The following is an 18,790-nucleotide window of genomic DNA, read 5'->3' on the forward strand; positions in this document are numbered from 1 at the left end:
TTATTGGTAGGTTTGCAAATGTGTATCAGACTGTGCAATCTCTCCATGAGTTGGTTTTGAAACCCAGTAAGGGATTCTGAGATACATTACCAAGGATATTATTACAAGATAAATCATTTGCTTCATTGAACACATACAACAATGCATATTTCCACTGAGATCAGTGACCTTTGATGTGTATCACCAGTGATCAGTCAAGTAGAAACAGTCGAAATATTTTATCAGTTTTTCTCAATTTTTGCATGATATTTTCATACAGGACATCTGTTGTCTAAACTCAGGGAAGACTTTATACTGATGAACAAGGTGACCAAGTTTGATGAAGTTTGGAATAGAATTAGTAAAGTTATCATGCACACAATAACAATTATTAACGACGACAACGACGACGACGACAACGCCGGACAAAATCTTTCCCTTAATATACCTTTCCCTTCCATCTTTGATGGTACGGGCAAGGTAAAAAGGCCAAATTTCAAGGCTGTAACTGATTTTTGAAATTCCTGTATGACTGGCTATTCAGATGGAAACCATTCAAACTGAGACCAAAGAACAACTCGACTGGTTGCAAGGAGTCCATAACCAAATAGCAGAAAGCCCATAAAAGACTTGATTTTAGCTATCCACATGTAGACCGCATAGGGTCCATGCAAAGTCTGTACATATTTTACTATAAAGACGCCAGACTATACTGTGACTGAACGCATGAAATATGCCTCCCTTATATGTCAAAGTATTGACCACTTTAGTATCATGCAAACAAATTTATTTCTGCAAATACAATTAAATCAGACACTAAATTAACAAAGATGTCCAAGCAATTATAATACAGAACTATCTTGATGTGTCATTACATTAGTTTACCTGTAGGTCGCAGGTTCTTTGTCGCATGAGGTTTGGCATGGACTGCATTTGTCACACTCAAAATACTGAGTGAAGTCTCCATTGTTGAAGTAACATATACAAAACTAGTCAAGCATTGTGAATCAGAACTCGAAAGGGATGTCAATATGTGTGACATGTGTATTGTAGTTATAAAGATTGCAATCAATCAAAAAAACTGTCTACCAGTCAGCCATTTTGAATCTGTTAAACAAAATGACATACTCCAGGTCTAGTTAATGGCCATAAATAATACACGTCCATGACTGACCAAGATCTGGGGGAAGAATGGCAAAAATGATTACCATTTAACCATTTTGAATTGGATCATTAAGTGTGCATATACAGGTATGTGGCATCATGTGTAAATTTTGCATTTGATTGGTCAAGGAATGTCAGATATATTATTAATATTAACAAATGAAAGGAATTTTAAGCAATTCAATACAGGCAAAGCTTAACTGTGTGAATTTAAATGACATATTCAGAATATCAATAAGATTGCATAGGGTACACAAATACATTATAAAAAAAGTATGTCAAATTTTCTCCCTGCCCCAAATGCGATCTAAAATGCTGATTAATACAAAATCCTCTAATAATCCAATAAAAAGATATTGTACATATCAACATTCGACACACTGCTGCCAGTGTCAAACATCTAGACATCAGTACAAGCCACACGGCTGTAGTTTCAGTTCCTAATACTTTGCATGCCTGTTGTGGCAAGCACCACACAGGTATTTTCATAATCAGCCTCTTGAAGTGTCATACAAAAAAAAATAATAGTCTATCAACTGTCTTGTAAATTCTGGGTGATAAAAAAAAAAATAATTCTACAAAAATGGGTCAAATACAAAAACATACTGCAAACATTGAAGGTAAAGATGAAATATTCTAAGCTGGAAGTCTTTGCATATATTCCATAATCTTGACAACGTAAAGTTATTTTTGACAAAAGAAATCTATTTTAAATTAATTTTAAATTATTTAACTGATGCTGGAAATATAATTCATTGAATATCAATTTTTTTTTTAGGCTGGGTTATGCCAGTAGCTTAGACAGCATATATACATAATAGAACAGTTAACTCATTAAGATTGTGGTATATGCATCCACATTTTGCTCAATAACAAACAGTTTCATAATTTGGAAACATTTTTATAAGAATGATATCTAACAGGGGAAAATCTCTCAAGTTAGTGTTGACAAATCCAGGAACAAAACTAAATTACTGAAAGAATGCAGTTGGATTAAGAGGAAATTATAAAACACTGAATGCATGTATGTATGATCCAGCATCACCGACAGGTAATACCTTACTGAATTGTGAGCATACATATACCAAGCAGATCATTTAATGCATCCCCATACTAACACACAGAACAATTGCTGGCCACGGTTGAACCTGTCACTAAATTACAGATGCCTTGTAACTGTCCACTGCAGAGATACAGGGTAAACCTAGAATCTGAATTGTACCATAGATGAAATAATCAACATTAATGGAGAACACCGGGAAAACAACATAATGCTCCAAGATGAGGGGGCTCCACAAATGTAGAAGAATGCAATTTACATTTTTTTTTTTATATATATCACTTTTCACTCCATTCTCTAGATATTCAACTTTTCATCATTATTATGTAGTCAACCAACTTGATTATCCAGCAAAGGATTATGGGTCAAGCATGGTCCGTGAAAATGTTACTCAGTAACAATAGAGTTGCATAGTTAGAATCTTTCCTGATATTGTTGCTTCAAATGATGAGAAGAATGGTGCAAAGCAGACATACAAGTTCAGCAAATGTATAATAAATAATAGTCGATGACTGGGAAGAATTCCCAACAATTGCCTTTGACAACTCTGTTTTTTTTCTTCTATGCATAAGAAGAAGAAACATTGACAATGCATAATTGCTACAGTGGAATCAAAAGTCAATACTAAACTGCAGTTTCAATGATGCAACTAAACAGAAAAACAGGATCTCAACTTTACTTGTATTGTTAATGACTTTGGTAAAAATAATTTATGAAGAATAATGTCAGCTATGCACTACTTGTCATCAAAAAGTCTTCGGGAAATCCACAAGCATGCGCTGCTCGCTTGATGTTTTCTTGTCGTTCTTCCTGCGTCATGATTAACACAGGGACTTCATCTTTGCTGTATCGATACTTTGGAATGGACGAATCGCTGTTAAATTTCTGAATTGCTTCAAGTTTGCTGAGACGATCTACTTTTTGGATTGCAAATATCAAAGCCTACAAAAAGAAAGCATCAATCATTTATAAATGGCAAAAAATGTTGATTATTGACAATGACTAAAAGTTTGATATTACAACTGTTTTTAAAATCCTTCATGAAGTGCAGTGTGAAGATTTATGGAGGTGTAGCTATGCATATTTAGGGTACTGAATGGCTGTCTGTTGAAGTGTTAAAACAGAGAATAAGTAAATATAGCAAAAAAGGGAGGTTTATTTACCGTCACTTTTTGATTTATTTGAGTTTATTTTCAGGGGACTTTCACTTTTACTTCACTGCTTGAATCTAACTAGATTTTCAATCTTGACCAATGTTCAAGTAAGGCCACACCGACTTAATTTTATGGATGACATCCACGCGCGCATTAGTTTTAGCCTGTTCTCAACAAAAAAACAACAAAAAATTCCGACGACGAGTCTCCACATATCGGTTTCCTGTCCGGAACTTGCCGACTCATATTGTCGCAAAGCGCTGGCTTGTCGTAAAACTCGTTTTGGACTACCTCCAAACGTGCCAATTTTGTCGTAAATGATCTTCTGCACATGCGTATTGCGTTGCCGGGAATTCCAACATGGCGACTACGCCACCAAAATACATAAGCATAAAAGTTCAGAGAAAAAATGGAGGGATTGTTGTTGACTGGTACGCAATTGACGTCGGCCAGGGATTTGTCGGGATTTTTTTTTTGGCAATTTTTTTTTTTTTTTTCGCCCTCTCGCATTAGTTTTGGGGTCTCCAGAGGATGTCATCCATAAAATTAAATCAGTGTAGCCTAATCATAAATTTGGCATACAATCAGTACTATAAATATTTATATTTGTAAATTACCGAAAAATGGATGCATTCTCAGGACCATAAATCAATTTAAATTTAAATATTCACACAAGTTATTTTTGGCTATACATTTTTGTTCTTTTAGGGTCAGGGAAAACGGAGTCTCAAAACAACTAGAGAGTCATTTGCATGGGATTTTTAATTGTTCGAGTTATGGACATCGAGTTATGAACATCGAGTTATGAAAACATTGAGTTAAAGAAATGATCACGACCATATTTTTGAGACCACGACCACTTTTGCATGCCCAAATTGGAACTCGATGTTGAATTAACAGTTAACAGAACTTCAAATTATATTGAACATCAAATTACAATTTGGGTGTGGTTTCGCAAAAGTGGACTTGGTTTCTGAAATACAGGCGTGGTCATTTTTGTATTTCCATGTTTTCCTCTATGTTCGTAAACAGATGTCGAACAATTCAGCATCTCCATTTGCAGTAACATCCACCAAATGACTCATGTGAATCACACACGACATCAGCACGAGCGTAACTGCATCAATTAACTGAAACATTGTAACTATACCTCAGGAATCCACACTTCCAAGATATATCCAATGCTAACAAAAGAGTCATCCTCTGCCATGCACTTCTTATAGAGGTTTTGAAAGTGATTAATCAAAGCTTCTTGCTACATGAAAAATAAAAAACACCTATTAGATGTACATGCATGTTTACTGAATCCCCAGCTCATAGACAGCCCCTTGATTCTACTTTCATGACTTGTTACTGATGGTCATTTGTCTTTTGTGATGTACAGTGTATTATATATGTATATATAAATAAATATGATAAAGAGTTTAGAGTTTTACAGCCACTCAAAATCCTCCATGTTCTATATTCTCATTATTGAAAAAGAGAAACATACTGTGGAATACTTTATTTTCGCTGAAAAGGCTTTTTGGACGTTTTGTATGGAATTTATTTTCACTGATTTTTGATGAGTTTAATGTGAAATATAGGAAAAAAGGTATATTCGCTGGATTTTATTTTCACTGAATCATCCCTTCAGCGAAAATAGCGAAAATAAATTCCAAGCGAAAATAAATTATTCTACAGTATTAAACAACTTGAGCTTAAATGCATTATTTTGTGCAGTGTCCTTCAGTCATTATAAACAGTCTCTCCAGATGGTTCTTTTTTGTTCATAGCGATATTATGATTTATCATTACTCATTAAATACTATAAAAATACATATAAATTCACTAATGGTCTATACCTGATATTCTTCAATGACAGGCCCAAATACATTGTCCTTGAGTTTTTTCCTCTCTGAGGGAGGTCCTTTATGCCATACATGGTGACGTCTATTTGGTATTGTACCGTGATATACACCAATCAGCATCTCCTGTGAATACATAACTGATGTTAGTTCTGGTATGTACCGGTATTATGACAAACCTATACTAATCACAGACATGTCATACTGTAAAATCCTTTCAATTTCTTTTTTTTTCGCTGAAGGAATTATTCAGTGGAAATAAAATCAAGCAAATATACTTTTTTTCCTATATTTTACAATCAACTCATAAACAATCAGTGAAAATAAACTCCGTACAAAACAGCCAAAGAGTCATTTCACCGAAAATTTATTCCAGCTAAAATAAAGTATTTTTCAGTAGTTCATACACTGCATTAGATATGATCTAAATAAAGACTACAATACACGGATCAACAAGCTACAACTTTTGTTCACAACAAATGTTGCATGCAATGTTGCAAGTTGACATCAACAACATGCAACTTGTTGCAAGAATAGAGCATGTCTCTAGTTCTATCAACATACTACAACACATTGGCAACAAATCTCCAACTAACAACATTGCACGACAAAAGTTGATTCTTGTATCATATGGCCTACACAGAACAGTCTGAGGATAAATTGACGTTCAAGCTAGCTATCAACGGAATTTGAACTGTTTAAAAAAACTTACAAGGTTTAGAGTGAGAAACACAGTCACTAATATTTTAAACTTACTCTTGGTAGTATTAGTAAAATACTAATATGACAGACATAATTAGGCAGATTACTGAAAGCTAGCTCACTGTTAAGATTACATTTGGACTGTACTGTACCTGTCAGCTATGCTACACTCATGGACACACTGAGTCCAAGCACACAGACAATCAGGAATAACAATTATAGCTCCTGTTGATTATCACTGATGACAACAGTTCAAATTACGCCAAGCATACAAGACATAAAGTAAGTCAATGCCATACAATTTCCAATAACTTTTAATTATTTAAATGATGTTCACATTCACAACCACTAACCTCTAGTTCCTTGCTTTTGGTAATAAAATTAATCAGTTTCTGAACTCTTCGCAAAAACGCTGTTCCTCTATTCAAAAAATAATAACCAACACTTAAATACGTACTGGAATATATATATATATCTATCTATATATTTATCTATTCATAACAGTTCAATGTAATAAGCGGTATATTCAATTTTGATATTTCTATGCAAGCGATAATGGTAGCTCAAAATGCGGCAATATCGTTGTAAATTAGCAGCCGTAAATAGCATGGGGAATTACAATAATTTAAATTTATAGCTGCAGTTGTTTGCTAAAATTTGAATGTGTCATTAACACATGACAACATTTCAGACTCTTGTCTGCCCACTGCTAATACATGTACATATTTCTTAGATTGTGCGAAAACATGCATTGCCTCAATAATTCCTAACGTAATTATATTTGATGTATTATCCACAAAACTATGAATATATAGATGGCTAAAAAAATAAATATATTCTGTGATAACGCAAATCATTGTTAACATGCCACAGTCCCCGTCATTTAATATATAAAAGACTCGTGTTAAAATAATACATGGAATATCTGCAAACAATTGAATTAATGTGTACTCTATGTGGGTACAACTCATCATAAAGTAGTATTGTACTGATAACTGAAAACTTCCATTGTCCCATGTCTTAAATCTTAGTACACAAGTGCAACCAAACTATGTCTCATACATACTCAAGAAACTGCATTATAAATCTGAGTAAACCTTGATGTATTTTTAATAACAACTAAAATTTCCTTTGTCCGGGCTCATGTACAGAGATATACCTAGTAGTATGGTAAAAAAGCAAGATTGCAGGCAGTTAACCATCTTTAACCTGATAGTGCAGCTAATTGTCATGGACATGTATCCTAACACGTACAATTTGAAGAGAAAAAAAAACATGTCAACAATACATTTTGAAAAAAACAAGATGGCTGCCAGTTGGTCATTTTGGATTCGAACACGAAACAAATTCTCATGAACATTTATAATGTTTGTATCAAATCCTGTCCAAGATACCACATTTTCCAAAAAAACAAGATGGCTGCCAGATCTGATCGCAAAACAAAATGTCATAGACATATATCTTAACATGTATTTTAATGTATGTACCAAATTTAAACAAAAACTGACAAAGCAAGCATAAGATTTCACATTTTCAAAAATTGAATCTGTCAGTAAACCACTGCATGTGCATATGTCCCAGATAAAGTACTGGGCACATGCAAAGAATGCAACAGATTTGGTCCACAGGGTTCTAAAATAAAACTTGGATGGAGAATAGATGAACGAATTATAAGTAAACGATTGAGCTGCAGCCACCATACTAACCTTCGAGGTTGTGTGTTCTCACAGGAAGATTTACTTTCCTCATCTTTTTTAAGTTCCTCATCAGTTGATTGGTTTTCCACCAATGTTCCTGGCAGTTCATTTAAAAATGGTAGATCCATTGGCACTCTTGTAATATCTACAAACAAACCAGTTGACTCATTAGGCGAAATACTGTTATTGTTCTTAAATATTGCTTTTTCTCACTGGCAATAAATAACCAACACTGCAAGTTGACAGATATGTGGGTAAGTTAGTTAGTAAATGAAGTTCAATTTCCAAAGCTCTGTAAACTTATGCTAATTTGATTTTGTTTGTGGATATCTGCAATAAAATGAGGGAATTATAAATGTGCTTAAGGCAACACAATGACTTCTGAGAAATTAATCAATAGATTACAAGTCTATTTATATTTATACTTGGGAATGATCATTTAAATTGATTTTAATATGAACCTCACAACCTACCTTCCATAAAGAATTCCTTGACACTAATAGCGCTACCAAGACCTGAATGAATAAGAATAATATCAATACAGGTACTTTTATTCCTTCTTGTCAAAATTGTAAGTTTTGTATCAACTCACTTACAGTTCATAGATAATACAGCCCATGACACCACTCGCATAAACTAGATCTACGAATAGGTGATATCAGATGATAACCTTGTATGACATTTTATACCAAAACTTTTCTCAATATCTGCATTTCATATTTATCCACATGTGAACAATTTTTTAATGAAAATTCAAACAATATAAAAAAAAATATTAACTTTTTTGATTTGTCTGCCAAAATACATCTCAAAACCGATTCACAATGCATTTTATGCGCGAGTGTTATCACAGAAAAACAGAAACGCCATAGGTCAAAAAAACAGTGTGACTACAGGTCAACCACAGATGACCTGTAAAATCTACAATATACAAGACTTTAACTACAGTCAAAATCATGCTTAGACCATGCTTTTCAAACAACTTCTTCAAAATATTTTAAAAACAGAAAAAAATGTAGGTACCAGGTACAACACAAAACTATGTAATAGCAGGATTTCTATATTATTTCATGCTTTTCACTTTAGGTTGCCCCAGACAAAAGTGCTTGTGTGGGACAGCCAGATTAACCCCTGTTAATTAATGTAAACCACACAATTTACCTCTCTTCCTGAAATAATCATCTGCTTTCTGCACGCAGTCCTTAAATACTTGGTAATATATACTGTCTGGTTGAGGCCCATTGTTCTGGTAATAATAAAAACAAAAGTAACTCATAAAATGTATTCATATGTTGAGGGCGCACTCATCTTTCATTCTGTACAACAAATCCACAAAATGCTATTTACTGTCAACTATTTTAATTTAAAAGACAAATTTTTGCGAACTTCAAGAATCAGTGAAAATCATAAAATTTTATAGCATTGAAAACTTCCCTTGGTTAGGCCACACCGACTTAATTTTATGGATGACATCCGCGCGCGCATTAGTTTTCGCCTGTTCTCAAAAAAAAAAAAAAAAATCTCAGACGACGAGTCGCCACAGAACGGTTTTCTGTCCGAAACTTGCTGACTCATATTGTCGCAAAGCGCTGGCTTGTCGTAAAATTCGTTTTGGACTACCTCAAACGTGCCAATTTTGTCGTAAATGATCTTCTGCACATGCGTATTGCATTGCCGGGAATTCCACCATGGCGACCACGCCACCAAAACACGTGAGCATAAAAGCTCAGAAAAAATTGTTGTAGACTAGTACGCAATTGACGTCGGCCAGGGAGATGTAACGTTAACACAGCTATACGAGAGATTGGTAGCAGCAAGCGAGTTTCGCCCAGACAACATTTAAGGACATATTGTACAGAGTGGCTGTCCCGCGTTTCTTATTATTTTTTTTTCATTTTCATTTAATTTGCTTGCACACACAGTCAGCAATATACATGTACATAATTTTCTGCATCCAAATTTTTGTTGACTCTCTGTTGGTGGTTTTTTTTTCAATATTGAGCCGCTTATAATTTGTTACATAGTTGAAGTATCACTTTAAAAGCTGTAGTTTGAATGTCAAAGAAGTTAATTTCCAGGTTGCTGTTGACAAACTTATTGTTCATTTTTAATTCAATTTTTTGTTTCAATACAACACAGTAAGTTTTTCTTTACGGTATTATTGAGCTAACGTCTGCCTTATTCTCTTGCCTTTTCAAAATCAAAGATGATGATACCTGTGACAGTAATACAGAACGAGATGTGTACATCAACATGTGCCTCCTACAAATAAAGACTTCTTGTTTGTTTGTTTTTGATACACTGTGTTCTGTGGTTCAATTCGTAATCCCAGCTCCGTAGTCCTGTGGTTTTAGCAGGATTTTTTTGTCTTCGCCCTCTCGCATTAGTTTTGGGGTCTCCAGAGGATGTCATCCATAAAATTAAATCTGTGTGGCCTTATGAAACAAAGAAATTTTGTCTTTGTAAAAGGCATAAAATCATGAATTCGCAAAAATACCATAAGGTGAAAATAAAAGTTTACAGTATCTGCCTTACATGCATTGGCTGATGTGAATAATAATTTAAAAAAATATAAACATGATTAAAAAAAAAAAAGAAGTTTAAATATTATATTATAAATAACAGCCAGGTGCAAGATGATATATAGCTCTACAACTTGTGTAGATATCTGGTACATATATACAAAAGCAATCTCGTCTGACACGGGTAGTCAAACAAACTAAACGACACATTGGTACATGGTACTACAAAATAAACAAACATGTCCACCATCTAGAGAGGAAACCCTACCTAGACACAGGCAAAAAACAAATGTGAGATTGAGGGCAAAATCTCTGCAGAAATGGCCACAAAACAGCAGCAATATTGGAAACAGAAATGCCACCATACAGCATTTTATTAACAGCTGCCCCGTTACCTGCATGATATGTGGTTGCGGAAATGTTCCCCTAATGGAAAATCAAGTCACTATTTGGGAAATTTGTATATGTAATGTGGGATGATGTGCATGAAGTGACTTTGAACAAAATGATAACTGAAGGCCAGAAAATTCAATACAAAGATGGAAGAAAACACAAGTCTGACATAATTTAAGTGGATTGTGCAACCAAATACACATTAGGTAGTATCATAGCAAGATTGATCAGAAAGCAAATCAAAATATACCGATTTATACCAACAACTTGGCTACCATATTTGATGGACTTCATGAACTGTCTTTGTACCGAGTTTAATAAAAATAGTTTGAGACATTTTTACAAAATAATAGACACAAAATATATAAAACAAGTCATTGAAAATGACACAGTCCCCATTAAGTTTTCTTTGTGCTCGTCATATTAAAGTGGAGGGGTTGTCACAAGCGTGTCCTTGAAACTTGAGTTCCAAGTGGCGTATACAACAGATTGTTTATTTACATCAAAACACTTGTTTCGTGTTATAGTAATATAGCCAAAATAAAAACAGCCGTTATTCAGCCATCTTTGATCTGATTATGAAACACACTGATATGTATGGTACATAAATTGTGGAAATATAGTAGCAAGGCCAAAAAGTCAGATGGCTGTCAATCGGCCATCCTTGACCAGATTTTGAAACAAATTGTCATGGACATGCATCCTAACATGTATAAAGTACATGTATGTGCCAAATTTGAATGAAAACTGACAGAGCACGTCCAAGATACCGCATAAAAAAACAAAAACAAGATGCCTGCCAGTCGACCATCTTTGATCCAATTGCGAAATAAATCGTCATGGACATGTATCCGAACATGTATAATCTATGTACCAAGTTTGAATGACAACTGACAAAGCATTTCCAAAATACACCATTTTCAAAAAACAAGATGGCTGCCAGTCGGCCATTTTGAATCGAATCGCTAAACCACTACATGTGCATATGTCCCACATAAGGTACTAGGCACATGCAAAGAATGAACGGAATCGGTCCACAGGATTCTGAAATATGACGTTGGATAGACTGACACACGGACAGACGGACACACAGAAGGACAAACGGACAGACTCAGGAACTCACGGACGGTCGGGGACATGTATCCAAACATGTATGATCTATGTACTAAATTTGAATGAAAACTGACAAAGCATGTCCAAAATACGACATTTTCAAAAAACAAGATGGCTGCCAGTCGGCCATCTTTGATCCAATTGTGAATAAAATCGTCATGGACATGTATCCTAACATTTATAATCTATGTACCAAGTTTGAATGAAAACTGACAAAGCATGTCCAAAATACAACATTTTCAAAAAACAAGATGGCTGCCAGTCGGCCATTTTGAATGGAATCGCTAAACCACTGCATGTGCATATGTCCCACATAAGGTACTAGGCACATGCAAAGAATGAACGGAATCGGTCCACAGGATTCTGAAATATGACGTTGGATAGACTGACGCACGGACAGACGGACACACGGACGGTCGGACGGACAGACTCAGGAACTCACGGACGGTCGGGAACATGTAACCTAACATGTATGATCTATGTACTAGATTTGAATGAAAACTGACAAAGCATGTCCAAAATACAACATTTTCAAAAAACAAGATGGCTGCCAGTCGGCCATATTGAATGGAATCGCTAAACCATTGCATGTGCATATGTCCCACATAAGGTACGAGGCACATGCAAAGAATGAACGGAATCGGTCAACAGGATTCTGAAATATGACGTTGGATAGACTGACGCACAGACAGATGGACACACGGACGGTCGGACGGACGGACAGACTCAGGAACTCACAGACGGTCGGGGACATGCATCCTAACATGTATAAAGTACATGTATGTACCAAGTTTGAATGACAACTGACAAAGCATGTCCAAAATACAACATTTTCAAAAAACAAGATGGCTGCCAGTCGGCCATTTTAAATCGAATCGCTAAACCACTGCATGTGCATATGTCCCACATAAAGTACTAGGCACATGCAAAGAATGAACGGAATCGGTCCAAGGGATTCTGAGATATGACTCCGGACGGATGCACGGACACACGGACGGACGGAGACCGAATTATAAGTCCCCGTTTTCGGACTTCGTCCGAACGGGGACTAAAAAAAAACAGAACATGTACATGTCCACACAAGAAGAAAAAGTATTATGAATAGATTTGCTCAGCCATCTTCTGTAAGACAGGACTGTAGTAATCAAATTCATTACTTAAAGGTATAATGATTGTACTTACTATGAACTCCTCTCGGTTCGGACAGTTGAATGGCTTAAGTTTGCTTGTGTTTACTGTAATTCTGTTAACAAAATAAAAATCAGTTCTAAAGAAACTAAGAAAAATGTACTAATCTACATTAACATAATCTCTGAGATAAGTAGTTTATCTGACTTCCAAATTGTTGGTTACTACAAATGTGTAAGTCTTGTCTAAAGGACGACTGCGAGTTCACAAGCATCCATTAGCAGTCATCGAACAATGCAAAAAAGTAATGAAAGTCATCGTGATAAATAATTTTCGTGAACGTGGGCATGCATTATTTTTTGTGCAAGAACATAATCTATCGCCAATGTATTAGCATAGGACAAACTACTGAAACTGTTGTATAAATACAAATAGGTATCACCCTCTTTTTAAAAATAGTTCAAGGCGCATAATCTCATTATAATTTCTAATTGAATGGGTCATGTTTTACTCCCTCCCCCTTGTATCAACCCTGTATGCCACATGAAGTTCTATCACATGGATTTACATATGACCTTGGATGACAATAATTAATGCATTTGCAAAATATAAAAAACAAGCCATGCATGGAACAGTCTCCATTAGTTAACAAATTTAAAATATATACCGGGTAGTTTTGTTTATAGTAATAGTTTGAACATAATCATGTTCATGAGATATGGATCCAGAAGCTGATGCTTAAGCTGATTTTAACATTAAAATGACTGACATTTAGTAATCTTGTCAAACGAACACCATTAATTGAAACAAAATGGCCACCGGGCGGTCATTTTGAACCGGATAGTCAAACCAATATATCTGTATATCTCTGACATGATGTATAATGAATATATAAAATTTGAACACAATCAGTCAATGAACCACACTATTTAAAACAAAATGGCCACCAGTCAGCCATTTTGAATTCGATCTGAAAAACAAAATGAAGTGCATCAGGGACCCATGATATTAAATGAAGTCCGTCTTGTTCTGGAATGCCAGAAATAGTTGATTTTTTTTTCATGATTTTTTAGCATATACATCTGTATATCTATGACATGATGTATAATGAATATATAAAATTTGAACATAATTAGCCAAAGCATGTCAGAGATATGGCAATAGAACTGCAACAAAATAATCGCATGTCGGCCATTTTGAATTTTATCTAAAAAACAAAATGATGTGCATGAAGGTGCAATATGTACAATGTACCGGTATGCACCAAGTTTCAACAAAATCCATCTGTAAACATCCAAGATTCTGTTCCGGAATGCCAGAAATGCTTGATTTTGATGATTTTTCTGCACAAAAATGGCCTCTATTCAGCCATCTTGAATCTGATTGTGAAACAAATTGATATGAATATGTATAATATTATGTATGATGTATGTCTAAGATGCAGGTGTAGACAGATGCACGCACAGAGGTCAATCCATAAGTCCCCGTTTCTTTCATGAAACAATGTTGTGTCCTTAGGAAAAGTGGAGGGTTGACCATAATGCTTGAAATATTGAATGGTCGATTGGTTATGAATTCAATGAAGCCAGAAAGCATTCAATTTATGCTAGACATTTTCAACAATCAATCCAACAAGGAAACTTTCACAAATAATTGTAAAACATGAAAACTGGATCATGATTTGTAATTGTAGGTCCATGATAACTTTTTAAGAGCATGCTTTCAGGTCTCATGCCACTAATCAACCAATGGCTGCTCGTAGCCCTCAATTTAAATTCCTTGCAAGAACCAATGAAATTGTTTATATTTTTTTTTTCTCATGTGAGCCCTGTTTGAGAGCGTAATCACCTGGGTCAAAGGTGAGACCAACATGTGGTCTTTTGTTTACTACTTAGCGGCTGTGTACCTGTGGGTTTATTCTGTGTGTATTAGGATGTTCTAATCTTGGTGTTTTTCCAGTGATTTCTCTTGGTGCAATCCAAATACAGTAGGTGTGTCTTGTTTACCTGAGATTTGCAAGAGTTTGAGCTGGCCAACATGTTATTTTTTTTCATATGGTTGATTACTGGCATGTTGATTTCCCATTTTTGAGCCATGTTTTCAACTTTCTTCATCATTTTCATATAGCAATCTCGTCATATGTTAACATTGTCGTCTATGGAAAATCAATTAGTAATCATATGAAGGGCTCATACCACTAAACTTTTTCAGTAAGACCAAATATTGAAATGTAATTTTTTAGGACCTAGCTCAGCATGCATTGAGTGAGTTTTTAGTTACAATCCGCAGAAATCTGGACTTGCATGTATGCACTGGGTCAGATCTGGATGCGAAGTATTAACTAGCAAGCACCTTGCAAACAATTTAACAAACTATCCCCCGGTACATACCCTTTACTGCTCCTTGTGAGTGGGTAACCAAGGAAACAAATGGAAGCCTTGTTTTTCCTGACTGATTTGATCTGAAGATTTAATAGAAAGCCATAGATTAATATTCACTAAATAATACTGTAACAATTCTCCATGAATCCTGGTGACTAGTAAACGCAGCAATTACACAAATGTACTAGACTGCATCTTTGCACATTAAAAAGGCAAATTTTCTGTTTAGAGAGCCGGCCTTGAATCAGATGAATTATGAAAAAAATACAAAAATCACAATATTTAACATAGTTTAATATAGTATTGTGACAGCAAACTTAGGTGTACATCTTTGCTAATTTAAGGTTTTAATATTAAAGGACTACTTTCAAGTGAAGTGGTTGTTTGTGCGATCCAACTACGTGAATATGGTAAAAAGGTGATCAAATGAAATAAAAACATGCATCTGTACAACAGTTTATATGAAAGTAAACTTACTATAGCTGGCCAAAATGGATGCCGATAAAACTTAACCCATACCAGTTCATCTTTTTCAAAACGTGTTGCTGTTGAACAGAGTTGAAATTTATTTTAAAATTAGTATATCCATTGTATATATAGTATCAAGGATTTACAAGATAAATGTATGGTACTTTCATAATCATGTACAGTGATAGTGATAACAATAGCACGAGAAGCGATTGCATTCTGTGTGCACCAATTAACCGTACATGTAGCTCTTATCAATAGCACCACAGAGCCTGGTCAGTGGTGCAGCCTGAGATGAACACGAACCATTTCCTTTCACATACTCACTAATTAGCATGTCAAGAAATATACCTGACTTCTTCAATTCACACAAGATCTTCATAGCATACATGTATCACACCCTAGCACTCATTTTATAAATCCTTGATAATATTTACATATTTCCAGCATATTATGAAATAAGTCACATACCACTTAATGTAAATGTTGACAAAAGAAATGAACTAGAGTACTGAAAAGAGAGATAGTCTGTAGAGAGATATATCAACATCTTATTCACTGCCATGATCTGTGATAGAAGTTTGCGTAAACCGAAAAATGCATAAATGTCCATTTATGTTTAGTCACATGCAGTATTTAAAAAACACAATATATGATATCCCCGCTCTTTCTATGTCTAAAATCAGACCAGACGAAGATAATGGAAACTTAATACTACATGTATATACAGTATACTAGATATACATGCCATTTTGAGCTGGCGTATGTAAGACATCAGGTAGGTCATCTTCATCACTATCCAAGGAGATATCAAGTTCACTTCCACTTTCAAAATTATCAGGTTCAAGGTAGCTAGGTATGGGTCTAAAATAAGGATACAATTATAGGTAAACAATTATGGCTTGTATCACAATATGGACAATTTATTTGGCCATGCCACTGCAATGAAACCCATAGCACTGACCAGTAAACAAGTGTACTGACCTGGAAATCTTTACCATGACCAGGAAACGACCTCTCTGACATTAAATCGCTAATTTTAGGCAGTATGACAAATTCTAAAATTTCCACATCACAGCACTTTCTAGAGTTAGACCTAACACGTACGTAATATATTTGTTCCTGAACATATTCTATCTTGATTCTGAAACATGGGTTACGGTACATCATTTCAAAATTCTCAGCTTATTGCAAGCTATAACTTACAAATACATACTACATGTATATTAAAGCTAGGAAGTCGTCACCTTTGCATGCAGGAGATAGGCACATGTTTACAAATAAGTGTTTACCCCTAAAGCCTTTGTTTTTTAGCATGCGTTATCTTCTATTCACTGCAGCATATTTGTTTAGTGTAAGTTAGGAACAGGAAATGTTTTCTAAATGGTTTTGAAGCCACAAGTGACATCAGTCCCATGTAGAAAGAGTATTTTATAATCTAACAGACTTCTTAACATGGCTGCAATAACAAAGTTGAGTGTATTCTTGTGATCTTTTTTGATAATATGTTTATTTCCTCTTCTTTTTTTTGGTTATTCATTTCAATTGTAATCCTTTTAATCCCTTCAACGGAATGTTATGTATTAAAAAAATTACTTGTATTATTATTATTACTGTTTATTGCTGATCCAAATACCAAAAATTCCACTACACTACAGTTTCATGCATTTTTTCCAAATAAGTACATTACCTGATTGGTGGAAATGACCAAGCCATATTTTAAATGTGTTTGTGTTTAGATAATCTCTACAGAGACTAGAGAGTCCTGTTATCTGATTGGTGGCAATGGCTCAGCCATTTTAAATTTTTGCATATAAAGTTATCAAAAATATATCTATGGACAATGAAACCACAAAGTTAACATCACAGCAGACTGTAGTACATACCGATTATCACCAATTACATTATTATTATCGGCATCTTCACAAGGGTTTACTACAGAAAAAAATAAAATATTAAAGTGATAAAATAAATTTCTACTTAGGTCATAGTAAGAATGTATACTACTTTAATAAGCAGATATGGAGGTGGTAGGTAAGTATTATATAATTTATTCAGAGATAAATTACTGACAACTTAAACAATACACCCTTCACATGGTGAGTATTAAAGAATGATTGATCGGTCATGGAAGCATAGTGGTTGTCGCGTCAGACTTATGATTGGTAGACCCAAGTTCAAATCCTACCTTAGGCTGAACATCAAAAGAATCGACCCCTACATATTCCCCTGGGTGAGTGTGTCACAGACTCAATGGGAAGGCCAATTCCACTGGCCGAGATTCATTCACTATAAACGAATGCGACTTTGGGGGAACCTTGGTTAAGGTCCGCAGGTGCTTGTGTTCGACCGATTCATGGTCATCAATCACACATTCAACATTGCTGTATACATACAATATATTTTACATGTATTGTGTTCATAAAATGGGATCCACAATGCAATGCAATCACATGGGCATTCTGAAGGAATTATCTTACTGTTTTTACCATGAAATTGAAAATGTCACATTTGATCAAAAAACCGCATGTAAGGGAAAATGAACAAGTTTAATCTCGTCCAAATTTTTCTGCACCCCCCCCCCCAGTCTATAAACTATTTTGTGATGAAAAGGAAGAACTGGTGGTAAAAAGGTTTAATAACTGACATATTCACACTAAATAAATTATCTTTAACTAAAAAGCACATGAACCACAAATCTGGTATCATTTAATCAGGAAATTATTGATTTTTTTTTCAGAGTGAAGTAATGTACATGCCAACTGATCAATTGACAATGACAGTCTCATTCGAACAAAATCACATGACAAAAATACATTTCCAGAAATACAAAATAAAAAATCATCATAAATGGTGGCTACTCAAACACAAGACTTGCATACAACCTGTTTTAGTAGATACCAGTATCCTTTTCATTACTACCCGGTAGATAATTTTTGCTATAATTCAACAATCATATTACCACTGACAAAACATCTATCTAGTAAATTCAACCACAACAGAGTTCACTGAAATGCTTTGACTATTTATTCTGACCCCTGTAATCTTGAGAATACACTAGTTGCATTTGGAACACACGGTGTGCAGCACACCACACGTCAAAGACCACACTAGTGCAAACAAAATATATTGTATGATACATTTGTACAACTTTTTAACCACGCAATCACTCACTGACAAAT

The 18,790-nt window shown here is 34.8% G+C and overlaps 1 protein-coding gene across 1 annotated transcript in view; it reads right to left on the reverse strand.

The window, feature by feature from the left end:
* Positions 1-744: 744 nt before the first annotated feature.
* The window catches only part of LOC102803790 (uncharacterized), a 28,280-nt gene continuing 10,234 nt past the window's right edge, over positions 745-18,790 (reverse strand). The window contains exons 3-14 of the mRNA XM_006824715.3: positions 17,495-17,543; positions 16,357-16,472; positions 15,618-15,685; positions 15,150-15,220; positions 12,814-12,874; positions 8,765-8,849; positions 8,077-8,118; positions 7,613-7,748; positions 6,260-6,326; positions 5,202-5,330; positions 4,508-4,612; positions 745-3,145 (exon numbers count right to left, since the gene is read on the reverse strand). Coding sequence (XP_006824778.1) covers positions 2,933-3,145; positions 4,508-4,612; positions 5,202-5,330; positions 6,260-6,326; positions 7,613-7,748; positions 8,077-8,118; positions 8,765-8,849; positions 12,814-12,874; positions 15,150-15,220; positions 15,618-15,685; positions 16,357-16,472; positions 17,495-17,543 — 1,142 coding nt within the window. The 3' untranslated portion in view covers positions 745-2,932. The remainder of the gene's footprint in view (positions 3,146-4,507; positions 4,613-5,201; positions 5,331-6,259; positions 6,327-7,612; positions 7,749-8,076; positions 8,119-8,764; positions 8,850-12,813; positions 12,875-15,149; positions 15,221-15,617; positions 15,686-16,356; positions 16,473-17,494; positions 17,544-18,790) is intronic.

Source organism: Saccoglossus kowalevskii, chromosome 13, assembly GCF_978046115.1.
Source record: "Saccoglossus kowalevskii chromosome 13, keSacKowa6.1, whole genome shotgun sequence".
In the NCBI taxonomy this organism is placed as follows: domain Eukaryota; kingdom Metazoa; phylum Hemichordata; class Enteropneusta; family Harrimaniidae; genus Saccoglossus; species Saccoglossus kowalevskii.